The sequence below is a fragment of the Gossypium arboreum genome, chromosome 7, assembly GCF_025698485.1.
Source record: "Gossypium arboreum isolate Shixiya-1 chromosome 7, ASM2569848v2, whole genome shotgun sequence".
NCBI lineage: Eukaryota > Viridiplantae > Streptophyta > Magnoliopsida > Malvales > Malvaceae > Gossypium > Gossypium arboreum.
Genome location: NC_069076.1, coordinates 47,365,849 through 47,384,994, shown reverse-complemented (window position 1 = coordinate 47,384,994; position 19,146 = coordinate 47,365,849). Strand labels below are relative to the sequence as shown.

At 35.0% G+C, this 19,146-nt stretch overlaps 1 protein-coding gene and 1 long non-coding RNA gene across 2 annotated transcripts; both read right to left on the bottom strand.

Annotated features, from left to right (window-relative positions):
- Window positions 1-5,063: 5,063 nt before the first annotated feature.
- On the bottom strand, window positions 5,064-8,323 carry LOC128295416 (uncharacterized). The gene is made up of 8 exons (XM_053030978.1): window positions 8,015-8,323; window positions 7,778-7,867; window positions 7,514-7,735; window positions 6,529-6,889; window positions 6,076-6,213; window positions 5,883-5,994; window positions 5,321-5,411; window positions 5,064-5,225 (listed from the first exon to the last, which is right to left on the bottom strand). The coding sequence occupies exons 1-8, from the start codon at window positions 8,321-8,323 to the stop codon at window positions 5,064-5,066; spliced, it is 1,485 nt and encodes a 494-aa protein (XP_052886938.1).
- A 988-nt stretch (window positions 8,324-9,311) lies between these two features.
- On the bottom strand, window positions 9,312-11,111 carry LOC128295350 (uncharacterized). The gene is made up of 3 exons (XR_008285736.1): window positions 11,016-11,111; window positions 10,677-10,727; window positions 9,312-9,354 (listed from the first exon to the last, which is right to left on the bottom strand). It is a non-coding gene; the product is annotated as an uncharacterized LOC128295350 (long non-coding RNA).
- Window positions 11,112-19,146: the final 8,035 nt, after the last annotated feature.

Below are 19,146 nucleotides of genomic sequence, written 5' to 3'. Positions count from 1 at the left end.
CAGGATAAGAGTACTGATGTGGCATAAAACTATTGGAAAGGGATACAGATGATGTGGCGTCACTGTTTCATACAATCCTTTCCCCTCTTTAAAGAATTTTCAACGTTAATTGTGTATGGAACTTATTTTTAATTTTTCTTCATCATCTTTTAATTTGTTTTTTCAATAAATCTTCATAATTTCTTCTTGAATTTTTAAAAGAACTTTGTAATTTTATCAGGGTCTTTATGTACACACAAAGTAGATTGAAATTTGTTTATCTTTTACTAGTTAAAGAAGTATATAGTATAATTTTTTTCATTTTGAGTATAATATATATTTTTACACTTATTGTTTTAATTCAATCCTCAAAACAAAAATCCTAGCTTTGCCCTGCATGCAACCTTAAAGAAAATGGTTCACAATAAAACTATATCTAATTAAGGATGTTTGTTGATAAGTTCTTGTTGGATATGGAAGTGAGAGTCTGAATAAATTTATTTCTCAAATAAAGATGATAGAAATTTAAGCAAGTATCCTATAACTTTTACAACAAATAATTCAAAGAAACTAAAACTGTTTTAGCTTTAAAAGTAGTAAATCCCTCTAAGACCACATCAACATTCAACAATGGCTCCTAAATCACAAGAAACAGCATCACATAAATAAGAAGGAAAGGTCCCAAAAATAAATCATAGGACATGGATTAATCATACAGATGAGGAATGGAGAAGAGGAATGAAGTAGTGCATTAAAAGGCGTTTATATTATGACCAAAAAGTGGGAGCAAGTTCTTTTTTTTTCCCTGGGATAATTAGCCTTAAAGCAAGTGAAACACATTAAAATATGCATTAGTTTGTATGTCTCGAAGAGTTTTGCAGATATCGAAAAAGGCAAAAAGACTTAAAGCGATTTGCATAAAACTTGCACTCAGAATTTCACAATGTAAATGTAATTATCATTCTCAATATCTGCACCTGACCATTTGTGCACAAAGAATTTGAACAGAAACTGAATTTGGTTTTGTCAGAATAAGCACAGTCTGCGAGTCAGATTCCTATTTTAGAGAAATCTGGAAAGAAAAAGAGTGTAACCTCCCAAACTTGGCCTAGACATTATGGTTGAATCAGGAGGGCCACATTGGATACCTTAGTCTCGAACTTACCCTAACGATAGTTAAAAACCCTCAAGTACTTCTTTTTATAAAATTGTGGTTCCTATTCTTATCTTTGGAAAACGTCCATCTACTTAGTCTAACCCTGCTTAGGTCAGATTAACGAATTAAGTGAGTTTTTGTAAAACCTTACTGATGGTGTTGCCTTTGAAAAATCATTTTGTTATCTTCTTACCAGTAGAAATGTACCATTACTAGTCAAATTATTAATTTAGTCATATATCATGCATAGTCCATTTCAACATATTATAAAAACCATGTATCTATACCAAAGGTGCGTGCCATGCATGCATGAAAAACTGCAAAATCTCGAACAGTCCCCAACCACAATTTAAAGAAATTTTACAATCCAAAATCGAATAATAATAAAATAACTTAAAAATATAATTAAATTAAAATAATATGAAAAAGTAAAGTCTGAAGTCCGTCGTACGTCCGCATGCCAATTCCGATCCTAATTTCGATCATTACCTGAGAAGTTGAGGTAATGGGGTGAGCTTAACTAGCTCAGTGTGAGACTAAATGAGTATTAAGCATTCATACATGCAATTTCATAGAGGTACCAAAAGCACAATCAAACATTAACAATAATAATTTTCAAATGCACATGATCGTGAAAAATGCAAATGTGAGATCCTACCGATACCATCCGCTACACACCATGAGTTCCCCAAAACCCGTCTTCCAAACTCCAATGTATATGAGCAATGCTCGATGTGGTAAAACCACCAATAATCAATAATGTAGTGAAATTGACAAATATATAATGCGATATAATCGCCAATCCCCTCGGTACTCCAAATGTAGTGCACTGACTAACAATATATGCGGACTTAATATGCCGCAAGTACTCCACAGAACTCCTCCATTAACCCCAAAATCCCATCCCAATGCACATGCTATGTGTCATACAAATTCATACACAATTACATTTCAATCCTTTTCAATTTTATTCGACATGTTCAACATGTCCTCAATAATCACATACTTTCAGAAGAAGGAAACAACGTTTCAAATTTTCAAATTACCATTAAGATGGTATTTATCAATATCGTTCAATTCACATGCTTTACGAAATTCATTGTGCATCATTAGCAACCCCACGTATATATATATATATATCATAGTAAATATTTCATGCATAAAACTAATATTTCAACATTTCATACCATACCATCAAACATTCTCATACCACATAATATAACTATGCATAACAATCTCAGTTACACATTCATACAATCAAATTAGTAATTTGTCAACACACCAATTTTTTAAGGCTCGAAACATACCTAGTTCAGCCACTCGGAAAACTAATATTTTGGCTACTATGCCAAACCAATCAGAAAGCTAATTATCAAATATAACATAACATTTATCATTATCAAACAAATTTTACAAATTTAGGACCCAAACCTTATTTTTTTACTTTCTCACAGCACCCTAGTGAATCTTACAATTTTCCTTAATAACCCTTTATACGAACCGAAAACCAAAATTTAGTATAAACTAAATTAATTTACCACTTAATCAATCCCCAATTACCCACTTATGGGTTTAAACCAATTTTCATATTAATAACTATTTTACAAATTCAACTAGTTCGATTCCTTACCTTGTATCGATGCGAACCGTATGTAAGATCGTTCTTCGGCTTTACGGTTGACTCGAGGTATTTGGATCAGCACCTAATTCCATAATATACTGGAAAATTAGTAGCTAATAATTATTCAATTCTTTCATTTAATCAATCCATAACATTTACCCTACAATTATGTCGAAGCAACAATTACTTTTACACTTAACCGCACTTACGCTTCCCGATTTGTGAGATTTGAATGCCTAAACAATTAAGAACGTTTTTCCCTAATTGAAATGGGTTTAATAGTAGATTAAGAGGGTTCAAGAACTAAAATTAAGGCTGGAATTAATTGGGCAAGATTCAAGAAACAAAACAGCCCCTTATTCTACACATATGCGCAAGCACCACCGCCCATCGTGGCTGAAATTGGGGCTGAATTTTAAAATGAATTGAAACCTTATTAAAATCTGGAAAAATACATTTAAAAAAATTCAAAATCCTCTAAATTTCAGATCTGGAAATTTATGTTTTTAATGGACAAGACCAATTAAGAAATTGAAGAGAGAAGAGACCTTACACAAGCTAGTAAAGAGAAACGACAATGGCACTTTCTAGGCGATGTTTGGGATTGATCTTGGAGTTCACAATTCCAAATTTAGGGCTGATTTAATTGAGGAAAAATTGCAGCAATATATTAAAGGAGATGGTGCACAACATTGATGCAAAAAGAAAAAGATGATGATGATAAAAAGGGAGGTGTAGGCAACGACAACAATGGAGGAAAAAGGGAAAAGAAAAAAAAAAAGTAAAGGTGAAGAAAGGGATAAGGGGTTAGGGATGGCTAAGGTAGAAGAAAATAAGTTAAAAGGCTGATTATTTTGATAAAAAAATGTATTTATACCTAGTTTACTAAGCTTGGATGTCAACACATAAAAAAAAAACAAGGGAATTTGCAAAAAAAAAAATTATTTTGTAAGTCTTGAGACTTGAACTTGGGACCTCCAACCAAGTTTCAAGCTTTCACATTTAATGACTAGCCATTAGGTCAACTCCCTATTTTTGATATATTTCTAAATTTTATGGAACTAAGTTTGGGATGTTACAGCTTTACCCCCTTAAAGAAATTTCGTTCTCGAAATTACCTATTTCGAAGAGGTGAAGATACTGAAGCCGAATTGTGTCATCGGGCTCCCAAGTAGCCTCTTCGATGCCATGATTTCTCCACAGTACTTTAACTAATGGAATTTTTTTTCATCTTAGCACTTTGGTTTCACGTTCTAATATCTGAACCGGTTCCTCTTCAAATGATAAATCTAGTCTAACCTCGATCTCCTCAACTGGAACAATATGCGAAGGATCGGACCGATATCGTCTCAACATCGAGACATGAAACATATCGTTCAAGTGGCAACTAGAGTTGGTAAGCCACAAGACCAACCCTTTTAAACACTCGATAGGGACCAATGAATCTAGGGCTTAACTTGCACTTTCGACCAAATCTCAAAACTTTCTTCCATAGAGAGACTTTAAGGAAAATAAAATCCCCCACATTGAACTCAATGTCCTTGCACTTCAATCAGCATATGGCTTCTATCTATCAGAAGTTTCCTTCAACCATTCTTGAATTAATCAAATTTTATTCTCAGTTTTTGTAACCAATTCTAGACCAATCAACTTCCTTTCGCCCACTTCAGTCCAACATAAAGGCGAGCGACATTTACGACCATAAAGAGCTTCATAAGGTGCCATTTGGATACTTGATTGAAAACTGTTATTATAGGCAAATTCTGCCATCGGAAAATGCTCCTCCAAACTGCCTTGGAAGTCGATTACACAACTCTTGAGCATATCTTCCAATATCTGAATGACCTTTTCTAACTGACCATTGGATTATGGATGAAAAGATGTACTGAAATCCAATCGAGTACCCAAAGCCTCGTGCAACTTCTTCCAGAATCGAGACATGAATCTAGGATCCCGATATGAAATAATCGACACTAGCACACCATGCAATCTCACTATCTCAGAAACATAAAGCTTAGCTAACTTCTGAAGAGAGTAACTGGTACGAATAGGAACAAAATGGCCAGACTTAGTCAATCTATCAACCACAACCCAAATTGAATCTTTCTTAGTAGACGTTAAGGGCAACCCACTGACAAAGTCCATTGTCACTCTCTCCCACATCCACTGTAGAATTCGAATCGGTTGGAGCAACCCTGATGGAAATTGATGTTTAGCTTTAACATGCTGGCATGTCAAACATTTGGATACAAACTTGGTCACTTCACGTTTAAGACCCAGCCACCAATACACTTCTTTCAAATCACGCTACATCTTAGTACTACCAGGATGCATAACATAAGGGTTGTTATGTGCTTCCTGAAGTATGGACTGTCTCAAATTCTGATCATTAAGCACACAATATCTCTCCTTAAAGCATAAAATTCCATCAGAATTAATCCCAAAGTCCTTAGTTAAACCATCCTCGACCTGTTTAAACCGAGTTGTTAAAGTTTCATCCAAACTCTATTTATCCTTGATTTCCTAAACCCACGTAGGCCTTACTTGCAATTCAGCCAAGATACCCTATCATCAAAAAGACTCAAGCGAGCGAACATAGCCCTCAAATCAAATATTGCCTTTCTACTCAAGGCATCAGCCACAACATTAGCCTTTCTAGGGTGATACTCAATCATGCAATCATCGTCCTTTAACAACTTAATCCACCTCTGTTGCCTCAAATTGTGTTCCTTCCGGGTGAGTAGATATTTGAGACTCTTGTGATCAGTGTAAATAATACACTTCTCACCATATAAGTAGTATCTCCAAATTTTGAGAGCAAAAACAACAGCTGCCAACTCCAAATCACGAGTGGAGTAATTACATTCATGTGGCCTAAGTTTTCTTGAGGCATATGCTACAACTTTACCATCTTACATTAGAACACAGCCAAGCCTAACATGCGAAGCATCGCTATACACAACATATTCCTTACCAGATTCTGGTTGAACTAAGATGGGAGCTTCTGTCAACACAGACTTCAACTTTTCGAAACTGGCTTATTGTTAGTCTCCCCACTTAAATAGAGCATTCTTCCTTGACAAATTAGTTAATGGGGCTGCTATCAAGGAAAAACCCTTAACAAACCTTCGATAATATCCAGCAAGACCTAGAAAACTCTGAATTTCTGAAACATTCTTCGGTTGCTTCCAATCTAGGATAGCTTCAACCTTTCTGGGATCTACATGAATACCCTCAACTGAGACCACATGACCGAAAAACATCACTTCTTTCAACCAAAATTCGCACTTACTAAGTTCGGCAAAAAGTTATTTTTCACGAAGTATCTGTAAAACCACTCTTAAATGCTTATCATGCTCGATTTCTGTCTTGGAGTAAATAAGGATGTCGTCAATGAAAACCATGACAAACTGATCAAGGAAAGGTTGGAAGACAGGATTCATAAGATCCATGAAGACTGCTGGCGCATTAGTCAACCCAAAAGGCATGACAAAGAACTCGTAATGTCCATAACGAGTCCTAAAAGTAGTTTTGGGAATATCAGATTGTTTTAATTTGAGTTGGTAATACCCAGATCTTAAGTCAATCTTGGAAAAGACAATTGCACCTCTAAACTGATCGAATAGGTCATCAATCCTTGGTAGAGAGTACTTATTCTTGATAGTTAATTTATTTAGTTGCCGATAATCAATGCACAACTGTAAGATTCCATCTTTCTTCTTCACAAATAAAATTGGTGCACCACATGGCGAAACATTGGGTCTAATAAAACCCTTATCCAACAGTTCTTGCAACTGCACCTTCAACTCCTTAAGCTCTTTTGGTGCCATGCGGTAGGGAGCGATGGACATCGATGCCGTTCCCGCCAACAACTCAATGCCAAATTCCACTTCCCTCTCCGGAGGTAACCCTGGTAGTTTATCAGGAAACACATCGGGAAATTGCCTCATTGTACGAATACCTTCAACTACAAGGTCAATGAAACTTGCATCTTGGACATAAGTAAAAAACATTTCGCACCCTTTTCGAACCATCTTTTCTACTACTAAAGCAGAGATTATATTGGACAAATAATTCTGATGTTCCCCTACCATAATAACTTCTTTCCTAGACTCAGTCACCAAAGTCACCCTCTTCAATGCACAATCTAATCAAACTTGATGCTCAACCAACCAGTCCATCCCAAAAATCAAATCGAATTCATTGAAAGGAAGTTCCATCAAATTGGAAAGGAATACCTCTCCTTGAACCTCTAAAGGACATCTTTTATAAACTTTATTCACAAGTGTGGAGGATCCTAAAGGACTAACTACAATTTCAGTGTTTTCGGTTTCCTCTATAGCTACATTACAAGCAACATATGAATGGGTAGATCCTATGTCAATCAGAAAAAAATAGGGTATTGAGTAAATAGTGAAGGTACCTACGATGGCATCAGATGCATCTCTATCCTCTCGGCGCCTAGCCACATAAACCAAGGTAGGTTGTCTCTCCTAAACTCGGTTCGCACCTTGTGCTGGTGCTCTTTGACCCCGATTACCATTCCCATTTCAAATTTGATTACAGCCCCTCTGAGCACCCTAATTACCTCTCTAATTTTGATCCCCAGCTAGGCCTTGATTCTGAGCCAAAGCTTTCACCTGATACTGACGATGAGGACAATCCTTAATCTTATGCTCCATCAGACCACATACCAAACAAGCAGTCATCCTCTTTCAACACTCGCCCGGATGACGCTTCTGACAATACTGGCAGACCTGAATCTGTCCTTTTCTAGGGTCCACTAGTTCCCTATTCTGTGGTGGCCTAGCCTCTCTGGCCCACTTAACAGGTCGTGGATTTGGGCCAGTAGGGCTGGTTTCTCTTTTGGGATGATCCCTCTGTTTCCCTTTCCTCTCGCACTCTACGCATTTAATCTCCTCAACAATTTTGGTCTTCTCAACCAAAGCCTCAAACACACGCTCTTGGTGTGAAGCTACCTGAACCTTAAGGTCATACCTTAGACCTTTCTAAAAACGAACACTCTTTTCCTTGTCAGAAGCCACCATACTAGGTACATAGCGGCTTAACCTTAGAAATTTTGCCTCATACTCAGAAACTATCTTATCTCCCTGTTTAAGTTCAATAAATTCCAACAGTTGAGCCTCCACATAACGAGGGCTCACATGAGCCTCCATATAACTAGGGCCCACATACTTACCCTAAAAGGCCTCCTGAAAATAAGCCCAATCAATACGCTCTGGCAGTATTCCTCTAACCACTGATTGCCACCACCGATATGCCTCACCCCTTAACAGAGACACGACACCCTTAAGTTTTTGCTCAGGAGTGCATTCCAAATCCTCTAAAATTCTTTCAATGGTTTCCATCCAGTACTCAACCACAGTAGGAGTAGTTCCAGCAATACCCTTAAACAATTCTACTCCACTAGAGCGAAGCCTTTCAGTAATCATCTCACAACTAACACATCCTATTGAAGCCCCAACAACCCTATTCAAAGCTCTAAATAGAGCCTGAATTACTAGATCATTCCCAACATGGTCATCATTAATATTCCCATTTTCCATATTCCAACCCTCAATAGTGGGTTCACTATTAACCTCATTCTATTCATTATCCAATTCCGACCCTAATGATGTAGCTGACTCAATCGGAGCCCTCAGAGGTCACCCCCTACGGCCCCTCCTACCACGAGTTATCATTCCACGTGCATTCATTTCAGTGTTTTATAGATCTACAATGTCACAAGTAAGAGCTTTTAGTACCTTGTTTTAGTCTTTTACACATTCACATTTTATAATTCTTTTATAAAAGTTTTATTCAATAGTCTCTATAGTCTTAATAGATTTTTAGTACTGTTTCTATGGACTTGGCATCGGACCTTCGAATTTCGTCGTTTCCTTTATAAAAAGTTTTCCAAATCCATTGTGATTTTTTCCCCTCAAATTTTTCCCTTTTCATGTATGTATGCATCCAGACTAACTTAAGTAGATTTAAAATCTTAGTCTAACATTTTGAACCTGGCTCTAATACCACTAAATGTAACCTCCCAAACCCACCTAGACATTATGGTTGAATCGGGAAGGCCACATTGGACACCTTAGTGTCGAACATACCCTAACAATAGTTAAAAACCCTCAAGTACTTCTTTTTATAAAATTGTGGTTTCTATTTTTATCTTTGGAAAACGTCCATCTACTTAGTCCAACCCTGCTTAGGTCAGATTAGCAAATTAGGTGATTTTTTGTAAAACCTTACTGATGGTGTTGCCTTTGAAAAATCATTTTGTTATCTTTTTACCAGTAGAAATGTACCATTACTAGTCAAATTATTAATTTAGTCATATATCATGCATAGTCCATTTCAACATATTATAAAAACCAAGTATCTATACCAAAGATGCGTGTCATGCATGCATGAAAAACCCCAAAATCTCGAACAGTCCCTAACCACAGTTTAAAGAAACTTTACAATCTAAAATCGAATAATAATAATAAAATAACTTAAAATATAATTAAATTAAAATAATATGATAAAGTAAAGTCCGAAGTCCGTCGTACATCTGCATGCCAATTTCGATCCTAAGTTCGATCATTACCTGAGAAGTTGAGGTAATGGGGTGAGCTTAACTAGTTCAGTGTGAGACTAAACGAGTATTAAGCATTTATACATGCAATTTTATAGAGGTACCAAAAGCACAATCAAACATTAATAATAATAATTTCCAAATGCACATGATCGTGCAAAATACACATGTGAAATCCTACTGATACCATCTGCTACACACCACGAGTTCCCCAGAATCCGTCTGCCAAACTCCAATGTATATGAGCAATGCTCAATGTGGTAAAACCACCAATAATCAATAATTTAGTGAAACTGCCAAATATATAATGCGATATAATCGCCAATCCCCTTGGTACTCCAAACACAGTGTACTAACTAACAATATATGCGAACTTAATATGCTGCCAGTACTCCACAGAACTCCTCTGTTAACCTCAAAATCCCATCCCAATGCACATGTAATATGTCATACAAATTCATACACAATCACATGTCAATCTTTTTCACTTTTATTCGACATGCTCAACATGTCCTTAATAATCACATACTTTCAGAAAAAGGAAACAACGTTTCAAATTTTCAAATTACCATTAAGATGGTATTTATCAATATCATTAAATTCACATGCTTTACGAATTACATTTTGCATCATTAGCAACCACACGTATATATATATATATATATATATATATATATATATATATATATATATATATATATATATATATCATAGTAAATATTTCATGCATAAAACTAATATTTCAAATTTCATACCATACCATCAAACATTCTCATACCACATAATATAACTATGCATAACAATCTCAGTTACACATTCATACAGTCAAACTAGCAATTTGCCAACACACCAATCTTTCAAAATGTACCTGGCTCGGCCACTTGCAAAACTAATATTTTGGCTACTATGCCAAACCAATCAGCAAGCTAATTATCAAATATAACATAACATTTATCATTATCAAACAAATTTTACAAGTTTAGAACCCACACCTTATTTTTTTTTGCTTTCTTGCAGCATCCTAGTGAATCTTCCAATTTTCCTTAATAACCGTTTATACGATACTAAACCAAAATTCAGTATAAATGAAATCAATTTACCACTTAATCAACTCCCAATTACTAACTTATGGGTTCAAACCAATTGTCGGATTAATAACTATTTTACGAATTCAACTAGTTCGATTCCTTACCCTGTATCAATGCGAATAATTCCATAATATATTGGAAAATTAGTAGCTAATAATTATTCAATTCTTTCATTTAATCATTCGATAACATTTACCCTACAACTATGTCGAAGCAACAATTAATTTTACAGTTAACCAAACTTACGCTTCCCGATTTGTGAGATTCGAATGCCCAAACGATCAAGAACATTTTTCCCTAATTGACATGGGTTTAATAGATGATTAGGAGGGTTCAAGAACTAAAATTAAGGCTGGAATTAATTGGGCAAGATTCAAGAAACAAAACAGCCCCTTATTCTACACATATGCGCACGCACCACCGCCCATGGTGGCTGAAATTGGGGCTAAATTTTAAAATGATTTGAAACCTCATTAAAATCTTGAAAAATACATTTAAAAACATTTAAAATTTCCTAAATTCCAGATCTGGAAATTTAGGTTTTTAATGGATAAGACCAATTAAGAAATTGAAGAGAGAATAGACCTTACACAAGCTAGTCGAGAGAAAAGAATGGAACTTTCTAGGTGATGTTTGGGTTCGATCTTGGAGTTCACAATTCTAGATTTAGGGTTGATTTAATAGAGGAAAAATTACAGCAATATATTAAAGGAGATGGTGCACAATCTTTATGCAAAAAGAAGAAGAAGATGATGATAAAAAGGGAGGTGTAGGCAACGATAACAATGGAGGAAAAAGGGAAAAGAAAAAAAAAGTAAAGGTGAAGAGAGGGAGAGGCAGTTAGGGACGGCTAAGGTAGTAGAAAATAGGTTAAAAGGCTGATTATTTTGATAAAAACATGTATTTATACCTAGGTTTACTAAGCTCGGATGCCAACACATAAAAAAAACAAGGGAATTTGCAAAAAAGAAATATATATATTTTGTAAGAGTTGAGACTTGAACTTGGGACCTTTAACCAACTTTCAAGCTTTCACATTTAATGACTAGCCATTAGGTCAATTACCTATTTTTTATATATTTCTAAATTTTATGGAGCTAAATTTGAGATGTTACAAAGGGTTTACTAGATGACAGATAGGAGGCACATAATAAACAAACAATATCCAAACTAAATTTTAAGGGAAGATACTAATGGGGAAAAAGGGGAAAATATTTGTCCATGATAGAAAGTGTGTTGCGTATTAATTTACAGCAAAAAAAGCTCCCTAACTGGATAGATGAAGGAATACTTATTTACTGCTGCGTTCTACTGTCGTAATATTCCCTTTTCAAAAGAGACAATGTCATGTTTGTGCTGATCACCATTCTCACCCTTGCACCACCATGAAATTTTAAATGATGCCTGTCGCACCAAACATAGTTTTAAATTATGTGGTCTGAGCGTTTATGCTAAAAACCTTCAACATTGATTTCAAGGTTGCCAATTTGGGAAAAAATAGTTGGGCTACTGATTTCATGTGGAGCTTAGGGATTTCGGGGGAAAAAAGAGTAAGGAGAAAAGGTTGGGGAAAAAAAGCAGAGGAAAAAAGGTTGGGCTACAAAATTTGGGAGAAATTTAGGAATTTCAAACTAGGGAAAAAGGGGGAAATGAAATTCAGAAGAACGGGGAAATGAAATTCAAAAGAAGGTGGAAATGAAATTTTTCGGTGTTTTTCACCTAGCACCGCTAAAGCCCGACCTATTATGATGTTTTAACAAAGACGCCACTAAAAAATTAAATAAAACAAGGTTGTTTTGATTAAAATAGAATAATTTTTTGCGGTGTTTTTTCACTAATGCCGCTAAAGCCCGACATATTGCGGCGTTTCGCCAAAAATGCCACTAAGAAATCCAATAGAACGTTGCCATTTTTATTAAAACAAAATGATTTTTGAGGCGTTTTTATATTGCTTACCTTTTGCGGCGTTTATGATAAAAACGCCGCTAATGCCTTTGATACTACAAAATATTTAAAGAATATTTTATAAAAAATATTTATTTTGTCTGCTAAAAATTATTAGTTAAGTGATTTTATAAAATATTTATTATTACTATTTTTTATAAATTGGATTTTTATAACAAAATAACCAAGTACTCTCAAAATAAAATATCGTATATTTTAATAAGAAAACAAAATGATTAAATGGTTGTAATTAATTATTAAGTTAGAATTATCCAATGTAAGCAATCAATCTCTCACATATCAAATTTCTATTAAAGATTGAGACGTTAATCATGATTATGTATTATTCTTTTTCGATCTAATCTCCATTTTATTAGAGATATTTCTTCCTAACTAAAATATAACTATTTTGCTAGATGTTCGACGTTGATTGTTTTAGTTTTTGTATTTCATTTTATTTGTTATAATTTGGTCCAATCCAAAATAGATAGTTACCTATCCATATCAATCATTACTTTTATTTATTTATTTATCAATGTTTTTTTAAATCTAATAGCATTAATTGATTGTATAAAATTTCATCATTTGACAAATCTCAAGTAAACCTTAAATCCTAAACCATTTAATATATAAAAAGTTTATCTATTATCTCTTAAATAATTTAAACCATAAACCATAATCCATAATCTATAAACCTTAAAATAGTAACTCTTAAACCTTAAACCCTAAACCATATACCATAAACCATAAAACCTAAACTATAATGACAATTAATTCAATATTTTAAAATTAATACTAACTCTTTTATGATTATATAAGAAATTATTTAATATATAACTTAAAAATAATCAGTCATATATCCAAAAAACTTTAAAATTATTTTAAATAATAGTATTTTAATTTTTTCATTTTTAACAAATAGTTTTCTATGTTTTTACTTTCAAATTTTTTACGTGTCATTATTTTTTGAAGAATTTAAATATTCAATTAAAATTAAATTGTATTTTAATTAATGTAAATAAACCAGTTAAATAATTTGTAGCATTTTTTATAAAACACCACTAAAGCTCGATCTATAGCGGTGTTTTTCAAAAGGCATCACTAATGCCACTAAAGCTCAACATAAGATGATGGTGTCTTGCTAAATTTTTCCGACGTTTTTTAAAAAGTGCCGCTAATGCCACTAAATCTCAACATAAAACGACGGTGTTGTGCTTACATTTTTTGCGGCGTTTTTCAAAAAGCGCCGCTAATGGTCGACCTATAGCGGCATTTTTTAAAAAGCGCCGCTAATGCTCGATCTATAGCGATGTTTTTCAAAAAGCGCCGCTAATTCTCGATCTATAGCAGCGTCTTTCAATAGCGCCACTAATGCTCGATCTATAGTGGCATTTTCTATCCAAACGCTGTTAAAAATGCCGCTAAAAACCTATTTTGCAGTAGTGAAACTTAGTAAATGTGAGTTTTGGTTACCCAAAGTCGTATTTTTGAGACATGTCATTTCTACAAATGGGACCCGTGTTGATTTGAAAAGGATTGAGTTTATCTTACAGTGGAAAGCATAGAGAAATCTATCTATAACCTCCTAAACCTAGCCTAGACATTATGGCTAAATCGTGAAAGACATATTGGACACCTAAGCGTCGATCCTACTCTTTCGATAGTTAAAACCTCCAAAACACTTTCTTTAAATAAAACTGCGGTTGCCTTAGTTAAGTTTGGGAAAAAGTTCATTTAATTAAATCAATCTTTTTTAAGTTAGACTAGCATAACTGGCGTGGTTATTAGAAAACATTGCATGACATTGCCCTAGAAGAAAAACATTTTGATTATCTTATTTGTAGTGGTAAAAAGAGTAAAATTTCCAATTATTAATTTAGCTAAGTGGCATGCTCAATCCAATTTCAACATATAATCAATATTCAATCTCGAATATGAAAACCATGCATGCATGACAAATCGAAAACGAAAATAGTTCCAAACTACAGTTCAAATAATTTTACAATCCAAAACCCAAATAATACTAGGAAATTTTAAATATAAATAAAATAAAATTAATGGTGCGAAAATGAGTCTGAAGCTCACCATACGTCTCATCTGCAAAAAGTCATACTATTATTTACATCCCTTTTTACACATAATTATAGCTTGTTTAATAGTAAATCAAAGCATTTGAGTATATATTTAGGTTGTTATACTTAAAGTAGTAATTTATGCTTTCTAGCAATTTTTATTACATTTTATATATCTAAATAAATTGTAGGTCAAGTCGGGAGCTAAAGATGCTTATTTGGGCCATAACTGATGCATATGTCGCAACACCAAGATACTAATGTCTCAAAGTCAAATAAAGAAGCTAAAAACGAGTTGTGGAGTGAAATTGCCCACGATGTCGCAACATAGGAGGGCTATGTTACGACATACCCCTTGCGTAGCCCAAAATTCCTGCACGTTTTTAACTACGTTTTGGAGGGAAATTAGGTGTATTTATCCTAATCGAACTCTTATGACTTCAAGGATAATTTAGGCACTTTAATATTCCAAGTTGAGCCTATATAAAGGCTATTATAATTAGGTTAAGCACACAATTTTAGGTTTTGATTCTTAGGTTTTTCTTTCATTCTTAGTTTTTTACTTAGGTTATTTTATGTTCTTATAATCAGAAGATCCTATTCCAAAGTGAGACTTTTGCGATGGGAGATTGTTCCGAAACCACGCTTTCATTGATAAATCCATGAGCATATCTTTTCCTTATTCTCTTCTTTATATTTCTTTCTTTAACATTATTAGATGAATGTTTGTCTAAATATTAGAGTCAATTTGTGCTTTCTACATAAATTGCATGTTTCAATTGCTTTAACTTAATTAATTGCTTGAATGATAGAGTTTCTTAGCAGATCAGCTGTTTGGGAAAGGAAGAACATGAAACAAACCTTAGGCTCGACAACCTTAGAAAGTCATTTAGGTGGGAATTAACCAAAAATTGGCATGAACTATCCATGAACACCTTAACCTCGAACCAGTCTGGACTGTGAGGTCGAAAGATAAGTAGTTCTAACTGACTCGTTATTCTAGTGGAAGATTGAAAGATCCTGCTAGAGTATCGACCAGTTGATTGATTAGAACTTTACTTTTAATAATTAATTAGGTAAAACAATAGGATCTAGGTTAAAAGGAACTCGTGTAGTCAAACGAGGAATATGAAAAGCTGATCCAGGGACCTAAGAGTAGATTTAGGTTTAGTTAAATTTAGTTAGTGTATTATTATTACCATCTTCCTTCTTGATTAACACTACTAACTTGTGATTCGAGAAGATTAGTAATTATTTTCTGTAATTAGTTTGATAAAAGTTTTCCCCAAACTGCAATCCCTTAGGTACGATCTTCGGAATACTTACCAAGTGTTTTGTTGCAAAAAAATTATATCACAACCTGACCCGTATACTTGTAGATGCCACCTCAAATCTATATCTTTAGTCACAGTACTCACATTCTGGATGTTGGTATGTCCAGAGGCGGTCAACGTCCACATACCAAATCTAATCCTAATTCTGTTTATTACTTGAGAAGTTGAAAAAATGGGTTGAGCTTAACAAGCTCAATGTGTAACAGCCCGATTTTGGGCTTAGTTAGAATAGTGGTTTTGAGACCACCAATCTGAGGTCAGAGAAAGTATTTTATTTTTATTTTAGAGTTATAACATGTTTACATTAGTGCATGAAAAATTTGGTGAAGTAATTTTAGCGTTTGTGAGCTTAATCGCGAAAAAAGGACTAAATCGCATAAAGTTCAAAAGTATTGAATTGATAGCTAAGGGTTTAGATAGGTGATGGCAGACCATAGGAGACAAAATATGGAGAAAGTCAAAATTAGGTAGAAATTTGGTAACTTATTTGACCAAAATGAAATAAAATAAAGAAAAAGGGGTGTCATCTTTTTCTCACCTTCTTCACCATTGAAATTTACCAGCAAAAATAGGGTTTAAAAGCTTGAAAAATTACAGCCACTCTTTACCTTCACAAGTAAGTGGTTTTGATAGTTTTTCTTGATGATTTTTGTATTTTTGGACCCCTCGTAGAATGAGCTTTCAAAAGAGGGTACTATTTTGCAAAATGGTTGAAAGTTTAGGATCTTGCCATGATAGTAAACATGATGTTTTCTGAAATTTTATGGAAGAATATGAGTTATTTTTGTGATTAAACAAGTCTTGTGAAGTAGTTTTCATTGAAACCCTAACTAGGGACCATTTTGCATAAGTTGAGAATTAGATGATAAATGTGAGAAATAATAGAAATTTTGGGTTTTTATAAGAGTAAAAGGGGTTTGGCTAGGCTTAAGATATGAGGAAATTCGATAAAAATCAAATTTCAAACCTAGGGGTAAAATGGTCATTTTGCAAGAGTATAGGGGCAAAATGGTCATTTTGTCTAATTTTATATTGTTGAGTATCTAGGTTAATAAAACGATTAAAGTTTTGAATTTTTATCATTTTAGATCAAGATTTACAAAATCTGGGCCTAGACCGGGGAAAAACGAAGCAAGTGGATTAAGCCAAGCTAGTCGACTACATTTTGTAATCCGAGATAAGTTGTGTGTAAATAATACAACTACGTTGTTATTAATTGTGTTGAATTGATATAGCATGAAATGTTTGATGGTGGAAATGAGAACGCATGATGATAAATGAGTTAGTAGAATTCCTGCTTGAACCATTGGAAATAAATCGGATATTCATGCCATGACGCATGGACTATTGTGAGCTAGTGTAAGACATGTCCGGGACATGCATCAGCCATATTATGTGAGCCGGTGTAAGACCATGTCTAGGACATGGGATCGGCATTGAAACAAGAGCTAGTGTAAGACGTGTCTGGGACATGCATCGACCTCGTAAGGTAAGCCAGTATAAGACATGTCAGGGACATGCATCGGCTATGAGATGTGTTGTGTAAGACCATGTCTGGGACATGGCATCGGCACGGATATGTGAGAGCTAGTGTAAGACCATGTCTGGGACGTGGCGTCGGCCTCGATGACAATAGTCAGTGTAAGACCATGTCTGGGACATGGCATCGACTTGAGACATGAGCCAGTGTAAGACCATGTTTGGCACATAGCATCGACATCATACCCTATGTTTGAGGTTTAGTGAATGTTCGATAATATTCCAAATGGTTCAACAGTGAGAGTTATAGTTTAAGTTAAATGAGAAAGGTATAACCATGTTGTGAGTGGTACAAGTACCTATTTGGAATGTTTGAGATATGAGCTCAATGGATACTATGTGAATTGTATTGGATAGTGATGAGTAAGTTGAATTTATGCTTTCTTTTGTATTATAAGCATATCGATGAATGGTAGATTTTGTTGTTATATTAAATTGCATGCAACTTACTAAGCTTAATGCTTACTCCCTCTCCTTTCCATTTTCTTATAGTTCCGCCTAAATAGCTCGAGGATCATCGGACGTCGGAGGAATCAATCACACTATCAACCGAAGTACTTGGTATAATTGGCTTTATTATTTGAAATATGGTATGTATAGGACTTAGACTTTGATGTTTGTGTCTTGATAATAGGGCCAAATGTATTGGTTTGGGATGAGCCCCTTCATTTTGTATTAAGCCTTGGAATAATGGCTAGGGTTCATGATTGATATATGCAAATGATGATACTTTTATGAATGAGATAATGCCTAGTGTGGCTGATTTTACCTTGTATTTTTGAATGGATGTTGTTATATTGTGTTTCAGGGTGGCAAAGGGCTTGGAAGATAGCCCTATATTGTCCATACAGGTAGATACACGGGCGTGTGTCTATGCTGTGTGTGACACATGGCCAAACCCATGGGTGTGTTGTCCAGCCGTGCGTCCCTTACACATAAAATTCACAAGTCAGTATGCATGGTAGTAAACACACGGGCAGAGATATGGCCATGTGTCTCAGCTGTGTGGAGGATAGGGCCTCTGGCCACAGGCGTGTGCCCTAAATTGGATGCTGACATCAGAAATAGAATGTCAAGGTTTTTAGACACGGGCTAGGACATAGGCATGTCATGGCCGTGTGAAGGACACGGGCCATAGACACGGGCGTGTGTCAGGCTGTGTGAAAACCCCTATAGAATCGAATTTAGAATTAAATCCACACGGGTGTGTCCTGATATGCTTAGGCCGAGTGTGTCACACGGGCCATCAATGCGACCATGTCTTAGTGATCACACGGGCGTGTTGCCCTTCCACACGGGCGTGTTGCCCTTCCACACGGGCGTGTGCCCTGTTTCAAGGGCTATTTTTTTCTAAAGTTGGTTAAGTATCTGAGCCAGTCCTAAATGATTTTCCAATGGTTGTTTGAGGCGTCGTAGGGCCATATTAAGAAATTTAGATAAGGTTTGAAAAATTTTTAAATTTGGTCACACCTTGGTAATTTGAGAACGTTGGAATTCATGTGTTTAAGTGTGCTAATGCCTAGCATCCCTTCCTGGAGTAGGACTTGGGTGTAGGGCATTTCATTTAGTGGTATCAAAGCTATTGTTTAGTCTATTCTAGGACTAACCTAGCTTGAGTACGAGTCTAGCTGTACATGCCATAGTTGTATATCGATAATGTGACAACTCCTAATGATTATAAATTATGTTTTTCATATAGTAAATGGATATTGACGTAGCTACAGTGAATGATGTGGAAAGTAATGCGCCGACTCTCGCCGAAGGGACTACGCCAGTTGATAGTAGGCCCGTGACGATGAGTCAGGGCGGAGGGGCTAGAGAAGCTTA

Excerpts from the sequence above, each read along its gene's own strand:
- LOC128295416 (XM_053030978.1), bottom strand. The coding sequence starts at position 8,323 with ATGGAAAATGGGAATATTAATGATGACCATGTTGGGAATGATCTAGTA. Across the intron at positions 7,736-7,777 it reads CTTCTGACAAGGAAAAGAGT|GTAGCTTCACACCAAGAGCG; the intron begins GTTCGTTTTTAG and ends CTTAAGGTTCAG. Across the intron at positions 5,995-6,075 it reads AGTGGTTTTACAGATACTTC|TTGAGGGTATTCATGTAGAT; the intron begins GTGAAAAATAAC and ends ATGTGGTCTCAG.